General features: G+C 33.9%; 1 protein-coding gene and 1 long non-coding RNA gene across 9 annotated transcripts in view; one reads left to right on the top strand and one right to left on the bottom strand.

The window, feature by feature from the left end:
• The window catches only part of LOC125503497, a 48,543-nt gene extending 27,570 nt beyond the window's left edge, over positions 1–20,973 (top strand). The window contains exon 4 of the long non-coding RNA XR_007280918.1: positions 20,841–20,973. This is a non-coding gene — a long non-coding RNA (uncharacterized LOC125503497). The remainder of the gene's footprint in view (positions 1–20,840) is intronic.
• Positions 1–22,176, bottom strand: part of LOC109537830 (dual 3',5'-cyclic-AMP and -GMP phosphodiesterase 11) — a 202,470-nt gene that overhangs the window by 24,807 nt on the left and 155,487 nt on the right. For all 8 annotated transcript variants that reach the window (XM_048663959.1, XM_048663957.1, XM_048663958.1 and 5 more), the window contains 5 exons: positions 14,704–14,881; positions 12,152–12,350; positions 8,535–8,681; positions 3,553–3,729; positions 973–1,116 (listed from right to left, as the gene is read on the bottom strand). In XM_048663959.1, coding sequence (XP_048519916.1) covers positions 973–1,116; positions 3,553–3,729; positions 8,535–8,681; positions 12,152–12,350; positions 14,704–14,881 — 845 coding nt within the window. The remainder of the gene's footprint in view (positions 1–972; positions 1,117–3,552; positions 3,730–8,534; positions 8,682–12,151; positions 12,351–14,703; positions 14,882–22,176) is intronic.

The raw sequence follows: 22,176 nt of genomic DNA, 5'->3' as shown, positions 1-22,176 counted from the left end.
CTATTTATCAATCTGTAATAAAAGACGTGAGGAAATTCTGTCTTTTTTAAAGACAAAAATTTTTGAGGCGAAATACCCAAAAAGAAGTTTGTAAACTAACTATATTGCGCACTATACAACTCGATTGAACAATTGACTCAATGATTAGTCTGACTAAAACACGAAACATTAGAACTGGAAACCATAAACTGTGTCGTTGTGTGAAGATAACCGAGTTGGGACTGAATTGATCGAACAAGGCATTTGAGGCACGGGGGCCCCGATAAGTAACCGATAAGACAATCAAACATTATGTTCATAAATTTAACACGCACAGACGCATTTATTGTCACGTAATCTGTACCGCCACATGCTAATGACTGTGTATTTAAAAAATAGCTCTATGGAAATGGAAAAATGTCGACCATAAATTAGGTCTAAATGAAATTTGGAGCGTACAAGAAAATTTACCAAACGGAACTGAAAAAATCGTGCAATAAATTTTAAAAGTAGGCGAATTATTAATATGAATAATCACATGGCTACAGGTAGTTTACAGTCATCTACTTTCATTCTACGCTGTGGGTGCAAGGAGCTATTTTATTTCAATTTTGCTAAAATGGTTTTATGTGTTTCCATTTCAATCGAAAATGGCACTTGCCTTGAAACTGGGCAGCTCTAGTTTCCAATCGGGCAATATTTCAGAAAAACCAAGTGATAAAGATTTGAAAAATTCAAGTTTTGCTATAACCAGAAATAGTATTGGAACGCTCATTGATAAGCTCGCGAATCGATGAACAATAGTACAGTAAAAGGAAGTTCAATTTTGGTATATGAGCTCCAAAAACTGCACTAGTCTTACGGTATCCGCTAACACCTGCAACATGTTTTTTTCCAAATAAAGATCAAGCGCAAGTGTGAGGAATTTTTTAACAACGCAATTAGTCATTCTACATGTCCATATACGGTTATTCAATAAATAAAAGTATTTACCTGATACGCATCTGGTATATTGACGGGGTCTCCACTCTCAGCAACGTAACCAACAATGCCAGTCCCCCAAGGTATTCGAATCTCGTCTTTTTTCTCCATTTCCATCAAAGTACTTCTAGAGCAAACGTCAAATAGTTTTGAGACCTAAAATAAAAGATACTAATATGTAAAATTTGTAATTATCAACTATTGCAACTTAATGGGTCATTTTCAGTTAGCTGAATTTTATTGAATGGATTTAATTGAACAACGGCTGCGGAATTTGACTGATCTTGAGTAAAACTCACAAAAATTGAAACTTAATTTAATTTGAAACATTCTCATCGCTACTTTTTCTGTGTCGAAGTTCAACTTTCTCTCAGTTCTCAGCTCAAGATCATCATTGATCCTTGATATCTTGATAATTACATAATTGAAGTCACCGTCCAAAATCCAGATGTTATATGAACCTGGATGAAAGTCACTTGGAGCGAGCTTGCTAAACTTTTTTATATTACGTGTATACATTAAACTTTGCTGCTTGGCTTTGTAACAAAGTTATGCCCTTAAGGTAGGATGAATTTTCCAGTAATGTGCGTTTTATGGTTCGTGGATCTTCCAGGTTGGTCCGGCTTATCACAACTCTTTCGATTAGCTTTCAGTGAATTGAGTTCAGATAAACTTTTGATAAGATTCTTTGCTAGAATTCAAGTCGCCAACAAACGGGAAAGTGCACATTTTTAAATTTAAGATCGTTGTCTTCTAAAAACGCTGGACAAATCCGCATTTGAGTGAAGTTCTGGCAAAAAGCAGTTTGAATTAGTTTGATTATTTTCCAGTTTCTCAAAAATCAGTACCACTTTGGGTTTAAGCGAGAATCGTTCTATTTAGATACTGATGGTCTCAATATGTTCGGAACCATATTCATTGGTGGTGTGTTGTTTTCCTAGTGGCTTTTGACAGCTGAAGTGAAACTAACTGGACGAGACGTGTGAATTCGTACCTACTAAGTTGAACAGTTTTCTTCGACGTCTAAGTATCAGCTATTACAGATTCCTGATTTAAATATATCCGGATTCGAACCTAGTGCTTATCAAATGATCTCGCAACAGCTATTCGATCCGTTGGATATAAGCCTCCAGAAGTTCCTTCCACAGTATGCGGTTGCGGTCCTCAGTGTATCGTGACCATGGTTTTCCTGCAGTTTTGTCTATGTCGTCTTTCCATCTGGCTCTCGGCCTGCCTCTATTTCTTTTACCGTGTCGTGGCCTTCTTGTCTTGGTTCTTGTTATGTGCCCTGTGATCTTGTATGTTCGTTTCTTCTTCGATCTTGTACTCCCACTCCAAGCATAGGTCTTCCCATTTTCCTTTAACATCGTTTAATCTTTTCCATTGTTGTTTTCTTTATGGTCCATGTTTCGGATGCACATGTTAGAATTGGTAGCACGCATTGATTGGCACGGCAATCGGATAAAATCTGCCAGATATTAATATTCTTCAAGTTTCAGTCAGCCTTTGAATTATCAGAATCTGTGTGAATCATTTTCGTTCTTAAAAATTTAGTCGGTTCTCATTCCTGCTTCTAAAATAGGATTTGTTTTGGTTCCACTTTGACATTTCAAATTTACAGGTTTTTAAAAATTAGCGCTACAGGCTAAAGTGAATGAATGTGAATATTAGTTGAATTACGGCTTGGGGGCTTTCTATGATACGTGTAAATATTCCCGTTTTTATGCACTTGACAATACTTGTATTTTACTTTTAGTGAGACTTTAAACGTGCCAGATTCTCAAAATTGGTCTATATCCAAATTATTTTTGGAGTTTTATGATTATTATTAATTTGTTAAGGGATTTCATCTGTCATGTCTCCCATATGCCCTCTAAATCATGAGTACATGATTTACAGAGCCAGTTGTGGAATTATTCTGTCGGATGTTTCTGCTCAAAAATTATTTTTTTCAAGTTCCACTTGAAGATTTGTTAGCTGTTAAAATATATCAAAGTTCAAAGCTTTGCCAAACATTCAAATTTTTTCGTTTAACGTTCGTCAACTGCTGAACTACAGCAGAATTCCTCTTGATTTGAATGAAATTCGCTTGGAATAAATCTGATAATTTATGTACGCCTGTAAATATTTCCAGTCATTTCCCCTTGGTTCCTTTGATTGTCTGATTTGTTAAAGTCGCATTAATTTGCGAGGAATTGCAATTTTCCACTTTGCCTTCAACTTCTCAAGCGCTATTTGACGAAACAGCAGCTCTGGTACTTTCTATGAGGCAAAAATATTGGCTTTCTAATGTAATTGTTTTCTAATATAATTCCTATATGATTGGTTCCAGGATGTGAAGTTCTGACTCTTTTGACCAATACAAAAATGTTTCCAAATTCAGTTTTGATTGTTATTTTCGAATTTATAGAAAGACCGCATGAACTTAGGAAGGTTTGCATACTGGAAATTGAATAATTTTTTTAGTAGGTTTACCTACTCTATCAGAACTGTCGCTGAAACACAAAGAAATGTTCCTTACTCTTAGGTTAAATCCAAGAAACTGTTCTGCGCTGATACATTTCAGAATCAAAAAAATAGGCCGGAACTTACCAAACATCTACTTCGGGTAGCAATAGTTCTTCCATTATCCTGTTGAGCACATCCCCCACTTCTTTCTCCTTGCACCAAGAAGAGTGAGCCCCTGTCAGCATGCAGCAGCATGGAGACATTTTGCAGAATTTTGTGGCAAAGCGATCGCACTTCGAGTTCGTTACAAATGTCTTTTACCTAGAAGAAAAATGATGGACTATTATCTAATACCAGCATATTTTGGTGGGCCTTAATGAAAAGAATTGTGAAGCTTTAAATTAATTATAGCATGAATCATCAAAGCTGAATACCAAACACTTTGGAGTAGATACCATAATATGCCATAAATATTGCTAGTTCATTTCCGGGAATTTTTTTCTTTCTAAGTCGTGCCACTCGAACGTTACCTATTCTGCCTGCCAAATTGCAGCAATGGTTTAGTCGATTTTGCTACCATTTAGGAGATAAATGAAGCAGAAACAATGAAGTTAGAACCCCAATCATAAAAATGCTGCGCGACCCAAACTCAAGCACCTCAATCAATTACGTGGTGGGCAAGACAGTAAACGCTGATATCGTATGCCTGGAGATACGCAAGAAACCGTAATGAAGACATTTTCCCATCCACAATGTGTGTTTTGGATCCATTTAATCGGCATTACACGGCACCGAAAGGAACATGTGTGCCTGTAAAATGTCGACTAACAGAAGATAACGACGTCATCCCTTAAGGGCTTATCTTTCGGGTCGTTGGATTTTACATGCCTAAAATGTAATGACGATAATCGCAGGCCATGTAGGATTACATCCGGTGTGGGTGGCCATAATGAGAGCAATGGATTGGCTATGAAACACGATTTCTTCCGCCATTCATTCAGATTCCAATTTGTATTTAACAGTCATGGAAATGGGGAGCTAAATCAACTTCCAATATTTAGCTAAGAGTGTTAAGAATCATTGAAACTGTTTCAACAATGAGAAACTCGCATGTTGAAAAGAGAGTTAAACAATTAATCAGATGAAGAAATGCGCAATTAAAAGAAGTTTATATAGAATAAAAACAGTTGAGTCTTCAAACAGAATAATTTTCCACTGTTATGCATTCGAAATTAGTTAAGAACCCATCGAATTGTTTTTCTTCATATAAGTTTGGATACATTAATGAAATGCTTATAATTTTGTAATAATCAATCAGATTTTTCCATGGAGGATTCTCAGCACAAATGCCAGTCGTTTTCAGATGTGATTGGTTGAAGTCTCACATTCACTTTACGGAAACGCTTTAACTGTACTCTTTCATATTTGTGGTTGAAAAGTCAAGTATCCAGCACCATATAAGCAGTTTCTCCAAGCCATTCGCATCAATTAACCAGTAATATTAAAGAAGCATGTCCATATTCCAGTGAATAAATGCTAATAAAAGTATTGGAGAAAATAATGAGCAAATGGGACCCTCTCTCTCAACCTCAAACTCACTTAAATTTAATTGAAAGGATTAATTAATTTAAAATGGATAACCTCAGTTGAACTTGATCGGATCAGTATAAATTGATTGATTGATCAGCATAGATAAAAAGCAAAAATACTTAAAATCCATTTAAATGGAACTTGAGGTGAGTCAAGAAAGTTTTTTCGTTAGAACATCGACTCAATGCAATTATCACAATCCAGAATGATTTAGAAAAGAACTGCATGACGTTTCGGTTGTTTTTTAGCCAGTAAATTATCGAAAATATGCAACAAGACAAATCTTTATTCCATTTCTAGTTCAATGACTCAGTCGTAAGCTGAAGTTGTTACACACATACATACATATGGACTATAAATACAGCCGAGAAATTTTTTTTCATAGCGGACTCGAGCTTGACGGCTACACATTTATAAACCGCCCTCCAACCAGAGAAAACAAAGAAAAATCGCTTTAGCTCTTCGGAGACCCAAAGAGTTTATATTTATTTCAAGGTCTTAAATAACTAAGTGTGAAAACAGTAGGAAGTTGAAAGCCGAGAAGGATTTCTCGATTACCGACTGCGGAATTTATGAAGATTGCTAAGAAATGAAGGGATGAATAAAAGAAGCTTTTTCTTAATCCTTTTAGGGCAAACGCTGTTTTGATTTATTACACAGCGGTATCGAGTAATGCCGGTAATTGATGAAATGGAACAGATGGGAATTTATTTTTCAAAACAACTTTACTAACGGAAAACATTTCGTTTTAACAGCATCTCCTCATTAATTTGCAATTTGCTATTTAAATAGACCGAAAGTCCATGGAGATTCATCGATTATTATTAGGTAGCCGATCTGTGATCCAGCTTTAAGCATACATACAGTTAATTGAAATGTACTTAGTTATGAAACCATACCACGTACCATATTAATGAAATAACATAGTTTAATATGGGAAATTTGTTTGCCCAATTGAATATACAGTTTCAATTGGAATTCTATTACATATTAATATATAGGTTGCTTGAGAATGGCATTTCTTTTCGTAGAGGACGATAAACTTAAAAATTTCAGAAAGAACACGAAAAACCTTGAACAGTTTTAGTTAATATTGAGTTGGAAATCATCTTTACTCACACTCTCTTCATATTTTTTGTTTAATATGAGAACCTGTAGAAGAAAGAAATAAAACAGACCATACGATAAAAATACGATAGTCTTAGAGGGAAAATTTGACGTTTTTGTGTCGATGCTATTTTATGCCTATTTATTTAAAAAAATGTTTTTGTTTTTACATTGATCCAATTGCACTTATTAAATAAAACTTCTTCGTTGACAAGGATCGTGAAAAGCAGCATCGTTACTTTTATCTCATTTCTATGTATTTTGTAATTCAGCGATCCCGCAAGCATAAACTATAACTGTTTCATTTGTTTTGAGAATATTAATTATACTTTTGTGTGTTTTATACATTGCATACTTAAATACAATAAATAATGGCAATAATAAACAGTTAAAAATATATTAACGAAATAGACTGTTTAGTTGTCAGAATCTTAAATTGCCTCCTTTATTTGCAAAGTCTGTCCTAATGATGTATAATCGATACTCATTCTGGGTTAAAGTGCTTCTGTTAATAATACGAAAACAACTTAAAAGTGCTTTTAAAGCTTCTTGCTATAAAACTTGCTAAATAAAGCAGAAAACTATCAAATTACGGAAACTACATAAGACACAAAATGTTAAAAGCAGTAACGGAATATGTATTTGTTATTTTGCTCAATTGAATTGGATCGGAAGTTAAATAAAAATAATATTACTTAAACCGTCTAACTAAACTCAAGGAAAATTAAATACGAGCCGAATAATTGATAACATTAATTATGTTTTTATATAATTTCTAATGGAATTTTGTTTGATTTAAAAATGCTCCTAATTATTTTTTATCCTTGCGTTTTCTTTTTCTAGATGCAGTAAAATACGAGCGACTGTATTCGTAAAATTTCCTACTTTCTAACATAAAGTCACAGAAAAATTAGCTACCTTTGATTTAATTTTGGTAAATATTATGCCCCATACGAATTGTGTTAGTGGCACTTGAAGATATAGAAGGATTTTCTCAAGATTTTCGTTGTAAATTTGAGGCAGTCAATATGGCTAATCGTTTTCAGGTTAAAACAATATCTACCTCACACGGGCTGAGACTCCCATAACAAAATAATATCACTTTATTATAAAACCGAAAATTGAAACATCTCATAATATTAGCGGGTGCTGGAGCAAAAATATAAATTAGAACATCATCACGAATGAAATAAAGTGTCCAATTATTCAATTTTTATATAATTTGAAACATTTCCAACAAATGCTTTAGTAATCAATCTGGAGTGAATTTCTGGCAAACTTTTAACCAGATTATCATCAATAGACCACGATCGCGTTAAAAATTTAAAGCGGGAAGTAATTTAACGTGATTGATGAGCTACTCCTTCCATTTCGCTGGATCCGTTCAGTCCGTTACCCAACTCCCAGAGATTAAAATTTAATAATTTAATAATAAATAAAATATCAGATGTTCGCAACACAATTTAATTTACCAGAAAAACGTTCCTGCGACATTAAAACCACCAAAGCCAAGTGATTTTGCTTTGGGATGGTTCTTAAAGTAATTTATTTAAGGACTAAAGGCTCTCAGCCTTGACTGAGACGTATCGTGTAATTCATCTTTGTCCCTCCGTTGTTTGTTTTTCGCAAATTTCAGATCTACAGTTATTGTGATGCAGAGGGTGGACGATCAGTGATTCCATACCGCAAAACCGAAAAAAATACATTTTGAGATAATCATCTGCTCTAGCACGGTTAAAATTCGAGTATTTCTCCAGTAGCCCGAGTTTAATCTTTCGCTTGAGAGTAATGAATAAAAAGTTAAACGGAACTATTTTAGAGCTTCATTGCATTTTGTTCCACTTGGCTTAAAAGTAATCCCAGAGAAAGCTGGGAACATCGATTACACTCACTTTGAAAATTTCCATCTTAGGGCAACAAATTGAAGCAACTTTAGAACAGATTATAGTCTCTACCTCTGTTTTGAACAATGCACCGACCTTTGATAATCAGTTTTAAACATTCTATTAAATAAGTTCTGCTTCGCGCTGAAGAACATTGTTAGACGAGAAGAATATGTGTGGCATTGACGTGGATTTTTAATAATAAATAAATTTTGAGCTTTTACAATAAAACTTTGACAATGTTTCCCATTTGATACTAAACATTATTTACTGCAACTTATTGTTTTCAGTTTTACGATCTGTACGTATATACCGCAACAATTTGTTGATTGTTTATAAGTGATTGAATCATCATTTTGTAAACTTTCAGTTTATAATATTATGAAATTCTTTCAAGCGTTGATACCAGCAGCATTATTCAGAAAAATGATTTTTCAAACAAGGCTTTCGGTCGTCAGACGAAAGATTATCAATAGATAAGGAAACTTAACTTAACATGCGTCAGGAAAAATACGGTCTTTTGTAAAGAATCTAATATAAACTTACGAGCTCAAAAATAAGTTCCTTTTCGTCTAATTGCCTCAACTCGTGCCGGCTTCGCCTATGTCTTCGGTTCGGTGTCGGGCTGGCGGTGATCAAATTTCCCGTCGGATCTTCTGTAGTGCTAGTCAGGAATGTTTGTTGTCCGTCAACCTGAAATTAACTCATTTTTAGGAAGATTTGTCAGATTTATATGCATATTATCATCATTCTTAAACACGATAAACTGCGGTTAAAAAGTCTCTCATTTGGTATCTGAAACTTTTCAAAATCTTTGGATGGAAACCAAGAATACATAAATGAATATTTTAAAGAGATTTGCAATGGCCATTGCAAAGTTTTCAATTGTGTTTAGAGACGCTGAAAATATCTACCTTCTTGGGAAAGTAGATTTCTTCTGGTTTTTTATTAATCTTTAAATTCATGTCACATTTGACGTTTCAGGATATATTTCAAGATTTTCATCAATTTTCTATAGGTGAAAAATTAAATAAAAATGTAAATACATTTTTGTTTCGTGTTATGAATACAATCCTGATTAGTGGACGATCAAGCCTTACTTATACATATTGACGGTTATAAAAAATAATAAATGTGTATGAAGTTTTTATATTGTTATTGGTTCTAAGTGAATACTATTAATTCATGCACATTTCTTTCAACTATTCGAAAACTATATTACGAGATAGCCAGTTTTAATTCATCAAAGGAAATGATTTCCGTTATTTAACACTCTAGTATATGCGATAGCTGAAAGGTTAGAGTCTATATTCTAACAGTCGGATTTTTGTAAAAATTTGCAAATACTCATTGCGTATTGCTTAAGATGTAAATAGGCAAAGGCAAATCTAATTTACTTAATTAATTGCGTATAAATTCAGAGATAAACCAGGATCTAACAGTAATGGCAAAATATAAAATTGTTGTGAACATGTGTACACTAGACTTGTGATTTTGTTATCAATGTAATGAATAGTATAATTTATAACACGACCATTCAATGGTCAATCTCTTAGTAATTAGAAGAGTCCAGAGTTGATAGCATTCAATTTTTTCCGGGAGAAAAATGAGGGGTCATATCGGGCGATTTGGGTTGTTGAGTATTTCCATGCATGCATATTTCATTAAATGCAAATCGATTCAACTTAATTTAATTAGAATAATTTTCCAAAAACGAGCGACTTTAAATCTGAGTCTTCAGAATCAGTTTCAAGAGTTAACAGCTCTCCAAACAACATGGTTAGATTGCTCCGCTTTAGAGCAGCCGTTTTACATGGTTTATTCATAGCTTCTTTTCGCTTTAGTCTGCATTGCTCACGAAATTGCGCTGATGGTGATACATGATGTACATCAAAAAGCGTTTTAAAAACTAAGAGTTTCCAGAAAAACCGGTTAATTTTTGCTCTAAAATAACAGTTATGTACGAGGGTCGTTTGATAAGTCAGTAACTTTAAATTCAACACTACTGCCGTCTGTTAGTACACTGCTGTGAAATTTTACCAGTCACTGAAAGGAGATGACTTCGTCAATTTCGACGAAAACGAAAAAAAATGAATTTTGAGTGCTAATCAGGAACATTTTTTTACGTAAAAAAAACATCAAAGAAACGAGGGGAACGCTTGATACATACTATGGAGACTCTGCACCATCAATTGGTCAATTCAATGGTTAAGAAGTGGTTTACTGAGTTCGGTTGTCGTCGAACCAGCACAAATGACGCAGAACGTTCAGGTCGTCTTAAAGAGGTTACACCAGAAAAGGTGCATAAAATCCATGGAACGATACTGGACGATAGGAGAATAAAAGTGCGTGAAATGGCTGAGACTGTATGCATCTCAACTGAGAGGGTACTTCACATTTTACATGAATATTTGGATATGAAAAAGCTATCCGCACGATGGGTGCCGCGATTGCTGATACTCGAACATAAACGCTCCCGTGTGACCATTCAAATGAATGTTTAGCGATGTTTCGTCGCAATTCGTTGACGAAACGTGGATCAGCAACACACCACAGACCAAAGAACAATCAAAACAGTGGGTTTTTTCAGGTGAACGTGCACCAAAGAAGGCGCATATAATTCAGAGCTTTTGGACAAATTCAATGTTCTTAAAGATAAAACGTCCGCTTTTAGCGAAAAAACGTGCTGTTTCATCAGGACAATGCACGGGAGCACGCTTGTGTAGTCGCCATGCCAAAAATCCACTAATGAAGCTACGAACTGCTACATCACCCAGCTTATTTTCCAGATTTCGCCCCCTGCGACTGTTTCCAAAGCTGAACAAATGGCTGGTCGGTAAGAGACTTGGGTCCAATGAAGGGGCCATCATTGAAACAAACACATTTTGAGGACTTCGAGAAATTAAATTATTTGGAAGCGGTAAAAAAAATGGAAAACGCTGGACTAAGTGTATCGAGCTAAAAGGAGATTATGTTGAGAAATAAAACGATTTTTGGCCAAAGGAAATGTCTTTCATTTAAAAAGTCACTGACTTATCGAGCGACCCTCGCATATTAAGTCGCTCGTTCTGCAAGCTTGTAATTACTTCATATATAGGAAAAAAAATAATTATAATTCACAGAAGTTTAAATTTGTAATACATTTCTATTAATTTATGTTTTTCATAAACGAACTCAGATTTTTTGAAAATATATGCCTAGCTTTCGTTAAAATATTTTCACATTTTCGTCGAGATAGAATAGTTCGATAATGTATCGCATAGCCTATTTTTAGGCGGCAAAGTGGGAAATTGAAGAACTTTGTCCTACTTATCGCTTCAGTTGTTATGCAACTTAATCTTGTCTATTATGGCGACCTTTGAAATTCCTTTTTTTAACCAGAAACGTTTCGATTTACATGATTTGACTAACTGATCGCATATACAATGTAGCTAACTAATGCGAGAGCAGTTATTATTTCATTCCAATGGATCGACTCCCTTCAATTGTTTAAAAAATTACATTCTATTGTTTATATCGTGGTTTGCATATGGGGAATGTATTGCATTGAAGGATCATGCATTGAATTCATAATATTGGGATCATTTCGAGCACTTAATACCATTGTCATCATTAAAAATGTTTTTTTTAACATATCTGCAGTTTTCGTATTATCTTATCTTCGGAATTATTCAAAGATGAAGGTATTTTATAATAATTAAATAAAAGTGTGTTTTTATTCATAGAACATGCCCTGGATCAACTATTAATTCAATCCAGCCAGTTAATCGCATATAATCCTAGTTAGGTTTGAGAGATTTAAAAGATTTGGTAAAAAACTAAAATTACATACCATAACTTGAAAAATTGAGATTTCTTTAATAACATATGACCCAATCTAGTTTAAACTGACCAAATATTCGAACTGTTTCGACCTGGTCAAACAAATTTGTGTATTCGGAAGATAACGCAACATCGGGAGGCGTAGCCGGAAGCTGTGCAAGCCAATAACGTTTGAATTTCTTTTTTGGTATCGTATTTGGTGTTAATTGTTAGCCCAACTAGATGATTGGCTTGATCACTTTTGTACAATGTTATCAACGTACAGGAAAGAAATTCAATTGGAGACATTTGTTAGAACTCATTTGGAAAAATGCGCCAAACACGTCATGCTACTTACTTACCGTGCTGATCATCGGTTTAAGTAATCCGCCTCTTTCAAATTCATGAGCGGAAATTTTGCGAACGGGCGTGGTCGCTCCAGATCCGCCTCTGGACGACCCTCCTGGGATGCCATGAGTTGGTGAGGATAATTCCACACTTGATGAAGCCGGCGTGGCGTGTGATACGAGCCAGGAATCCACCACTTGACGTGTAGCTTTTCTGGAAAAAAGGAGAAAAAAGAAAAAAGTCAGATTAATACGATCTCTTATGCAAGCGTATTTTTGCCCTTAAAAGTTTCGAATGGAAAAATGGTTTCTGTGTCTGATGTGAAAAAAGGGCAAACATTTTCATATTATGCAATCTCATTTGTCAGTTGAATTAATCTGCATTCTGAATATTTGTTGAATCTTCTGAATCTGTTGCACTAGAAAAGTGTTTTCTTCTTCTAGATGATTTTCAATTATTTACTAAATAAGTTATAATTTGCAAGTGTGCAAAGGGCATATGAATCTTCAGTCATTTTGAGAAATAAATTTAATTATTATGTGAATTTCCATGTGTGTAAATCAAGATTGACAAACTTTAAATGTGTTCATAAACAAATAAGTAAATCTTTCAAATTAACGTTACTTATCTACCACAAAATATATGCAGATGTAGGTGTTAAGTATTAATATTGAATTGGGTTTTTTGCAGCTATTTGCTGTTCTCAGTAAATCGTATTTAGCAACTCGATGCCTAAATACTTATATTGGTTATATATCGGTTTTAACACATTATTGAAGCAGTAATTTTGTTTAGTAAATATTTCACTCCTGTACAAAATGTCAACTCAATTTTCACATGAGTGAAAGCACTACAAAATTACAAATTTATCTAAATTTTACAGAATGTATAAATTAAGACTACAAAAGTGAGACCATCAGAAGTTTGGTTTGTTTTCCATATTTTTCAAAAGTGGACAAGGTGAATGTGTTTGGGGGAAGTGAGTGAATCGAAAATGACTTTATGTTAGCAAATATATAGAAAATCTGCTAACTTGTTTAAAAACTAATTAGGCAAGTTTGAATTCGATTTCACACATAAGCGAACTTTCATAAAAATTATTGGTAATTTTTGTGCATTCGTGACTGAAATGCTTATTTTATATAAAAGTCCTTAATAATTAAAGTATGAATTAGAGATTAGAGTTAATCTGAATATTTCCTTCATATGACAATCTGTCCGTTTGAATTGTGCAATTATCGAAAAATTACAGCGGTAATTGCACAGTGTGCAATTATCACTCAACGACAATTGCATTGTTTACGAAAAATATTTGACAGGTGTCTTTTCATGTTGAATTAGACATCAAATGTCTTCCTGACATACCTAAGATATTCAAATTATATTTAATAAACATAAGTGCAAATAAATTAAAAGTGCAATAAAATATAATAGAAATAAAATGAATCCACATTTACTTTGCTTACTCAGGAAATATTCATAAAAATTACACTCGTGCATCAAAATAAACAGATAATTTTGAAGCACTTGTGCAATTACCCCCAATAATTCAACGTTACTGGCTGTTAAAATACAATTTTCTTTACGGGCGTTATTTGAGCTCATCCTCCCAAAATGCCGTTTTATTCGAATAGAGGAGATTATTCAAGGTGAAAAATTCGGGAAACTCTCAATTTAAAAGGGTGAACGGCTTTAAAATAAACACGAAATCCCTCAATAGTCAAAGTCACGTAAAGCAATAAAAACAGCCCTGAGAAACAGCGGGAATATGAATTTCCATTCCTTTATGCTTCGAGCTATTAACTGAACAGACGGATATTTCAAATGCCTGGATGGACGTGATGGAAATTTCTTCGAAAGGACAATAATACGGTGCCTGTAATTGAAGGCAAGTCAGCTGAAGAAATATTGTAGTTTGCAAAATTAGAAGTGCACACTACAAGTGTTGTTAAATTAATGCAAATTAGTAACTAAAACGAAAATGCAGGAAAGGAAACTAGAATAAAGAATGCCGACAAAATTCACAATGAGTGCTAGAAGGAAATACGGGAGAATGTTCAATTCGAATGTATTCATCATCAGCATCAGAATTTCAGCAATACAAATGAAGATTGGCTGCCTCCAGCAATCTAAACTTATGAAGTGATTGGCTTTCAATTACTTCACCGGTTAACAGAATGCTTGAGATTCACTACAGCAATAAAATAAATAATTTAAAGATCACTCCAATTACTGGACGTTATTTAGGAATGTTGCGCAATTTATCTGGAAGCAAGTCTAATTTCAGTCGGTTCATGTCAGCCTCCTTAAGACTTCGAATGCGGAACCTCATTGATGACGACAGTAAGTTGGCATAGTAATTTGTAGTAGCAAAATATCTAAACGATGGAATGAAAGAAACCGATATAACATATTAAGTTGTTGGGTCACAATGACACCGACCAACCAATGCAACTAACAGCAAAACGAAATGAATTGTTTCAAAAATGGATTTTGACTTTCAATGGTCAATTTGAACCATTCGATTCATGCGTTTGGAGAGCTGAACTGAGTCAATTGAACTCACCTGAGAAAGTAGTCCTGAACGAAGTCGGGATGTTCATCCAACCAAGCCTCCATCCGAGCATATTCGGGATCGTATTGATTGGTTCCAGTTCCACTGAGTTGATTTCGAGATAGACCATCGCTTACCGGCATACGCGGATCTGCGCCCTCACTGCTACTTCCACTACGAAGTTGAAGACCTGAAAAAAATACAGTTATGAATCTCCAAGATAAGAAGAGTAGATGAACCAGCTTCTATCTGGGCGCTAAAAGTCTTTCAACATGAAAATGTTGAAAACAACAAGAATGAAAACAAGCCATGGAATTGAGACCTATTTTTGCAGTTACTTACAGATAATCAATATATACAGAAACATTTAAAAAACCATATGTAAGATGGCAGGACAAATACCTAACACTTGTACAAGACGAAAAACCGATTTACGAGAATCTCACAAATTTTACAGTTACAACGTGGACTGAAATAATAGAACCTCTTTAAGCTGATTAATTTTCAAAAATTATCGGAATTTGAATACCTGGTAGTGATAAAGTAAATGTTGCTAAATAACAGAATAACTGTTGAATACAAATGAAAGCTTTAAGGGATGGTACAATACTGACGGATGGATCCTGTAAATTATTGGAGAGTGAGCAAAATGGTTAAACAAATTAATAAATAAAATATACTAAAAATCAGATCCCGATCGGTTATCAAGGGTTGAACAAAAATAGGACACATTCTTGCGAGTGGATATATAATAGCTATAGATACATTTTAGAATTTCAGAAAACTTTTCATAGTTGAACTGTTTTTATTTTTACATATAAAATAATGGAAAGTTTCAAATAGTTCTATAAATTTAAAAGAAAATATATTTCGCAATTCGCATGTTCAAGCTAAATTATGTAGAGACATTTGCAGTTGCAATAAAAACGCTTATCTAAAGTGCCGCTATGATAGTATCTTTTCATAGACAGACTCGCAAATCGTTTAAACAGAAAAAGTCCCCTGATTTGGATGGCAAACGTTACAAACAGAAATTCTAAGGCCCGGTTCCACCAAGAGTGATTAAATTTTTGGTTAACTAATCACAATCATTTTTTAATCACCACTTTAATCATGACTAAATTGTCATGCGTTCCACAACAAACATTTTAACTCCGGTTAGATAATCATCAATTTCATCGGGTTAGATCGTATTTCCTTTGAATGAAGGGTTCTGATTGGTACAAACAACTAACAGATCAACTGAAATCATTTTCCTTCAAAATATGTGGTAATCACATGTCGCTTGGACATTGATAGAGAAATATCCTTTTCTATTCCGAAATACTTCTGCGTTGTCTCCCCCAAAAGATTGTACTTTAATGTGAGTACATTCCAACACTGAAATAAGTTTGGGAAAACGAGCTATTGCAGAAAAAATTACTTGTGCTGCACTTATTTCCCTTTTTGTAGATGGGAGGATTTGCTTACTCCAAAAAAGTCTCTAGCAGCAATTAGATGTGATCCAGTTGCATAATACGTCAACGCAAGTAAAAGTTGTGTCAAGCGTTGAATACCGTTGTTTCTAGAAAATCCATTTAATTAACATGTGGCAATTTTACTGTTATTTATCATAACTTTCTGTAGTATGTTTCAGGTCTATTTCTATTTCCAGCAGTAATGTTTGCACAGTGTTTTTTAATAAGCGAAATTTTAATTGCGGAAAAAAACTCAAGGTGTCCATGAATTCATAATAATTGACTCGCGATATAAATATTCGGGGTCTTCTAACAACCTGAATGTCATTCTCCTCATCAGACAATAAAACATCGTCATAAAACAGATCCAACATGTGTTTACTTTGAAAAATTGTTTGTGGTTATAATACCACACTAATCGTCAATAACCAGCCATTTTCGGCGGTTAGTTAGTTAACCACTGATTAAGTGTCCATAATGGTGGTTAAAATTATGGTGGAACGCAAAGTGTTGATTAAATACTTTTAATCAATGATTAACATTTTAATCGGAGATGGTGGAACCGGCCCTAAGTAAACTAAATTAGTCTCTAAAAAACTGGCCATGGTTGATTGTAATCAAATTTTTGCGGCTTCGATAATTAATCTGTGACTAATAAATTGCAATACATGCAGAATAGTTCACGGCAATACATTGGGCAATAAAAAAAACTGTACGAATTACATCAACCAAGAAGTGTTTAGGTGAGTTGCTTCACTTACCGTGAAAGTTTCCACTTTTTGTCATGCAAATACAATTTTTTTAAAATAATTTAATTTCCTCGTTTACATAATTTATACCATTTGAATCTTTATTGTGTCATTAACAACCGATTTTTTTCCATATAAGCAAAATACATAGATCTTCTCTTTACAATTCAAGGCTGACAACTTTGGAGCGCAAACGTGATTGTTTTGTTAGCTTCGCAACCGTACTATTGGTTAGTGCAAACTGAGAAAAAAAAACCCCGATTTAGATACTAAAACGGTTAATTTATGCGAAATTCTCGCCGAGTTTTACATTCAGGTTCTGGGTGCCTTTCATTCAAAAATCAGCTTGTTCTTTAATGGATTTACATCAATTTGCATATGAATTGAATGTTGTGTGTCGGTAAAGTCAAGTTGCGGACCAAACATTGTTCGTAATAGTTTTGTATTTTCACTTACATTTGCAAAGCGCACTATATTGTGGAAGTCATTTTATAGCGCAATAAAAAACTTTATGGTACTGCTTGCGCTTAATTTACAACGGTATGCTTTATTTCACTTGCATTATATTTTTACTTAAAAGATGCTGAGGTTTGGTGAGAAAAAACGTTGCCATTCACAGGAACCAATCACTTAAAGCTAATCTCCATTTTTTTAAGTTGCATAGTGTTTAACATTACCATCCATAGAGCGAAATTCTATTACAAGACCCTTCTCATCTGCCTTGAAGACAAATTCTAAGAATGTTCAAGTTTCACTTGAGATATTGCATTTGCACATCAGTACTAAAACCTGGATATATTCACATTATAAATGACGTTAGGGACAATGTGAAACCAACGAGCTTAGATCATCTTTCCATGCAATATGCTGCATATAAATCAGGAAAAGCAATTTTGCTCTGTCTCGATATGCTACATGGGCCATTTGGGATAACTATAGAAATATTATGACGAATATTGTGGTTTGCCATAAAAATTACTGGCTTCCCATGTTCCACGTGTGTATGATTTGTTGCAATCTCGAGCCAAATCGATTTATTGAAGTGCTCGTAACTATGTGGGAATTGTTGCAGCCTTAGAATCTATTAATATTCTGTAATATTCCAAACGATTTGTTCCACGAAATTGTTTTACAATACTAATTTAGTTAGGTGGCAAGCATTTTCCATGTTTAAATCAGTATTGTTTATCTACTTCTTTTGGTAATCTTTGTAGGTGGTTTGAGTAATTATTTGACTTTTTAGTGATTGTTGAATACTCAATGCAGACAAGAATCATACTTCAAAAGTCAGATTCCTGTCTGAATCATACCTAAAAAAAAATGCATATTTCTCATTAGCATTTTCACATCAGAAGGCTTATTTATTTTAAATCAGTCAAATTTTTCAACCAACCGTTTTACTCCATTATGTACTTTACCTTTGAGAAAATAACTCGAATTTTCCTCCGTGTAATCTTGATGATTCCAAGAGTAAACCAATTAGCTAATTGAAAGAGGGAGAATCAAGAAAGATATTAGAAAAACAGAAGAGGCAAAATAAAATTATTTGGCTGTTCGTATATTTTTTCAGTAAATAGGGCTGAACATCTGTTCATTCGCCTCCCATATTCCGAGTGTTTCGCACGTGCATAAACTCTAAAGGCGTATGCTGTCACTATGATAGTAAATTCTGTTACTGACTGTTTGATTTTCGTCTTTCAAACTGTCTCAAAGTTTTTTATATCTCAACACGGACAGTTAAAAAAATATATCGAAATGGTTTTTAAATTTTTCTGTCATCTTTTCTATTTACTGATTGGTCTCAAAAAATAAACTTTTTAGTCTTGCAGTGATGATTTTTTGGTGTTTTTTGCTCTGGAATTTTGACGATCTAGAGCTCATTCTGAAGCTTAAACTTCATGCACAATTTAAGACGAAAATTCCATATACAGGGTTACATAAAAATGCCTAAATCAAAATTGCCCCAACATCTGTGATTCTGGCAGATTCTCAACTACGTCAAGCTTACTTTGAATTATTTCATTCATTCATGCAACCCGGTATATCGATTTTTTTTTTCTGAAGTCGACTGTGAAAATTTGTTCAAATTATTACTACAAACCAATAAGTTGATGTTTCTGAGACATACTCTATAGAAACATGAGAAAAATTCAATATTTTTTTTGAGGTATGAAGTTCTTCTTATTGCTTGTGATAAGAAATACAAAAAAACTTTTTTGTCCAACATTGTCCAAGAGCATGTGGGATTTTCACCAATTTTGCAATGCTTAATTGGCAATCCTATAGAAACTTAATCTGAAGCACTAGTTTTTTTACAATCACACGCAATAATTGGAAAAAAGTGCATTACATAACGCTTCAAACAGAAAATAAATTGCCCGCAGCAGTCACAATTTATCCAGCTTCAAAGTTAGTCCAAATTTGTCAGTGTATCGTTGATTTTGTTGAGCAGTTTACGAACAGTAAGAACTTGATTAAGACAAAGCGATTCCTATAGTGGTCAAAAGCTACTTCAGTGTCTTTGGTTTACTCAAATAAACCGCAAACCAGAATTGAAGTAATACCAAAAATTATGACTGTAGCTGCCCCAATTCGACACGATTCAAACACATCTTCAATTATTGGATCAGCAAGAATGTGCTCTGATGTAGCGTAGGACATTGTGGACGAAATCTTTAAACTTTTGCTCTCTATGCTCTCCTAAAATTATTTTCCCATAACCTCCTATTCGGTGGGTTATGGTGAAAATGATAGAAGACATTCGTCTTAAAACTGACCAAAAAATCCTGTAGATATGTTTTATCCTATTTCAAATGCATTATAACATTTTTTTGGTGCTTAATAGCGTTTCCATTTTTCGTAACTTATTTCTAATTTGTTGAACATCGCCTTTTCCTGCGAGAAAAACTAAGGATTTTATACTTCTTAAGGGATCCTTTCCCACCTTCCTTTGACGTAACTTGGTTTAAATATTGCGCCCTTAAAATTAAGCAATTATGCTAAAGCTTCTATATGATACTAATTGAAAATAAAAAGCATTCACAATTTTTTGTATTGGCGAGTGCTTTAGAAGCGCAGTAAATGTGAGGTTTTCAAAATAAATAATACAAAAAAGTTGTATTTGATGAATTACAGTTTGGTTGAATTTCGAAAAGTTGTCATTGGTTCCTCGCATTTTAGCCATCGATAACTAACTTTTTCCTGAATAATATTGTTCTAAACTTTTCGAAAACAGCATTAAATATGGAGTTGCAGGTGACCTATAAATATGAATATGGCAAGTGAATTAAACCTGCAATTGTAAAGCTCAACTAGAAATTGACCATTAAATAACTAGTAATATAATTGAAAGTAAATGTACCTACATATACGTTGTCTGATTATTATAGTATGCCAGCTGCACTTAGTTACATAAATATGTATTTATACTATGGAACTTCACAATTTATTTGATTTGAAATCCATCCATACAATTATAGTCATTTTTTAATGTTTAGGATGCGCAAGGATTCCAACATGTACCTCATCATTCATGTGAATTTTATTTTTGGTAGTGATCCGATGAGACAATTTCAACAAAAGCATTTAACACGACAGTGTGGGTGAAACAGAAATTAATTTCAATTTTATTTACTACATCCAGGAAATCAGATATGAGAGCGCGCGGATGCTCCAGATTATTTTGAGTTTAACAACTGTCGTTGAAATTCCGTAATTCCAGCAGCTGGTATTAGTGTGGGCTGGTTTATTAGTTTGGATCTTCAAAAATTATTCGAAAATAATGGGCTCTGTCGAGGAAACTCGATTGCAGGTGCGGTTTATTCCAGATTAAAAGAACTTGTTTTCAAGTCGGAATTTCTCCCTAGGTTTTATGTTGCCAGCTAGAATTATCAACTGAAAGGCTTGGATATTGAATTTTCTAAATTCGAGCTCTTTTTTACAGGGTTCCATTCACCAGCTCCAAAGCCACGAAGTTGGAAAGACAGGATAGATTCAATGTAAGAAAACTTAATACATATTTTCAAATAATCTATATTTGCATGGTTAAACTGAAAACACACTTCATGATTGCAATATTTCCTAGCTTTTCTAATAGATCTGCAATAAACGTGCTGTTTTGCAGATAAAGGCATCTTTGAAGTAAATTAAGTTTTGACTCACTTAAAATGCAACAAACTGTTTTAACAAATTACCAACACATAGTTTGACTTCAAAATATTATACCAACTACCCACCACTTAAGCTAAACTTTAAACGGCTTTCTTATTGTATCTAACCTTGTTATCGAGTTTAAATTAATATTTCTCAACGTTTATCGTACAGGAATTAATATTGAAACCGATTAATAAACAGTTGAGGTTCCTGTAAGGATAGCTGGGAGTATTCCCGGTCTAAAAATAGCCGAATCGATGAAATCAAGCAGCGTCATCGCAGTACTTATACATACATTCGATGTTAATTTGCCTGCTCAAATAAACAAACACGCCTCTAAAGTTGTAGTGAAAATGAAAGTAGTAGATGATATTAGTTATGCAAATATACAAGTACTTATGGAAAAATTCACTAGACACTAAACCGTTTTTAGGTAAAATTTGCTATTGGAAATTCATCCATGTTTTTGCTCTAATTTCTGAAAATTTAAAACTTTTTGTACTTATTTCTAAACTTGGAAAAAGCAGATGACAATAACGGCTTATAGCATTGATGTGTGCGTGTAGGAAAACAACTCGAACTTGATTAACAAGAAAAGAAAAGTCCCATTTCACCGCACAACTTTTCCCAACAAAAGAGAAATGTTTGTCTCAGTTACTGGATGGTTTATGATTTGTTTTGGCGTGTAAAAACTGGATAATACGGTTACAAAGAGATTTTGGGTAATGAGATCAATATCAATCAAATAGTCTTGAATCTACAATTGGATGTGCATTTGGAGTATACGGCATTATCCATTGAATGAATCTTGGAAGTAATCTAAATATTGAATAGAAAGAAATGATAATTCAATAAAGACATTATTTTGTTTTGAAAATCTGTAGTCGTAATATTGCAGTTAAAAATTCGAGTCGACGCGTCTATTCTAGTGATTCGGAACTATCGGATCAAACCTCTAGGGGTTTAGAACTTTGCATCATTAGAAGACATTTACGAATAAAAATTACGATCGGAAATCTTCGTGTGTCTGCGAAAAGCGGTACGGCCTTTAAGACCGTTATGGGCGAAAATCTGTTTTCTCGAGTTTGAATGCCATTTATTTTATGTTTACCATGAAATTAAAGCAG

Source organism: Dendroctonus ponderosae, unplaced genomic scaffold, assembly GCF_020466585.1.
Source record: "Dendroctonus ponderosae isolate FM_Combo_2020 unplaced genomic scaffold, Dpon_F_20191213v2 Dpon_F_20191213_2, whole genome shotgun sequence".
Taxonomy (NCBI): domain Eukaryota; kingdom Metazoa; phylum Arthropoda; class Insecta; order Coleoptera; family Curculionidae; genus Dendroctonus; species Dendroctonus ponderosae.
This window is presented reverse-complemented; position numbering and strand designations above follow the sequence as displayed.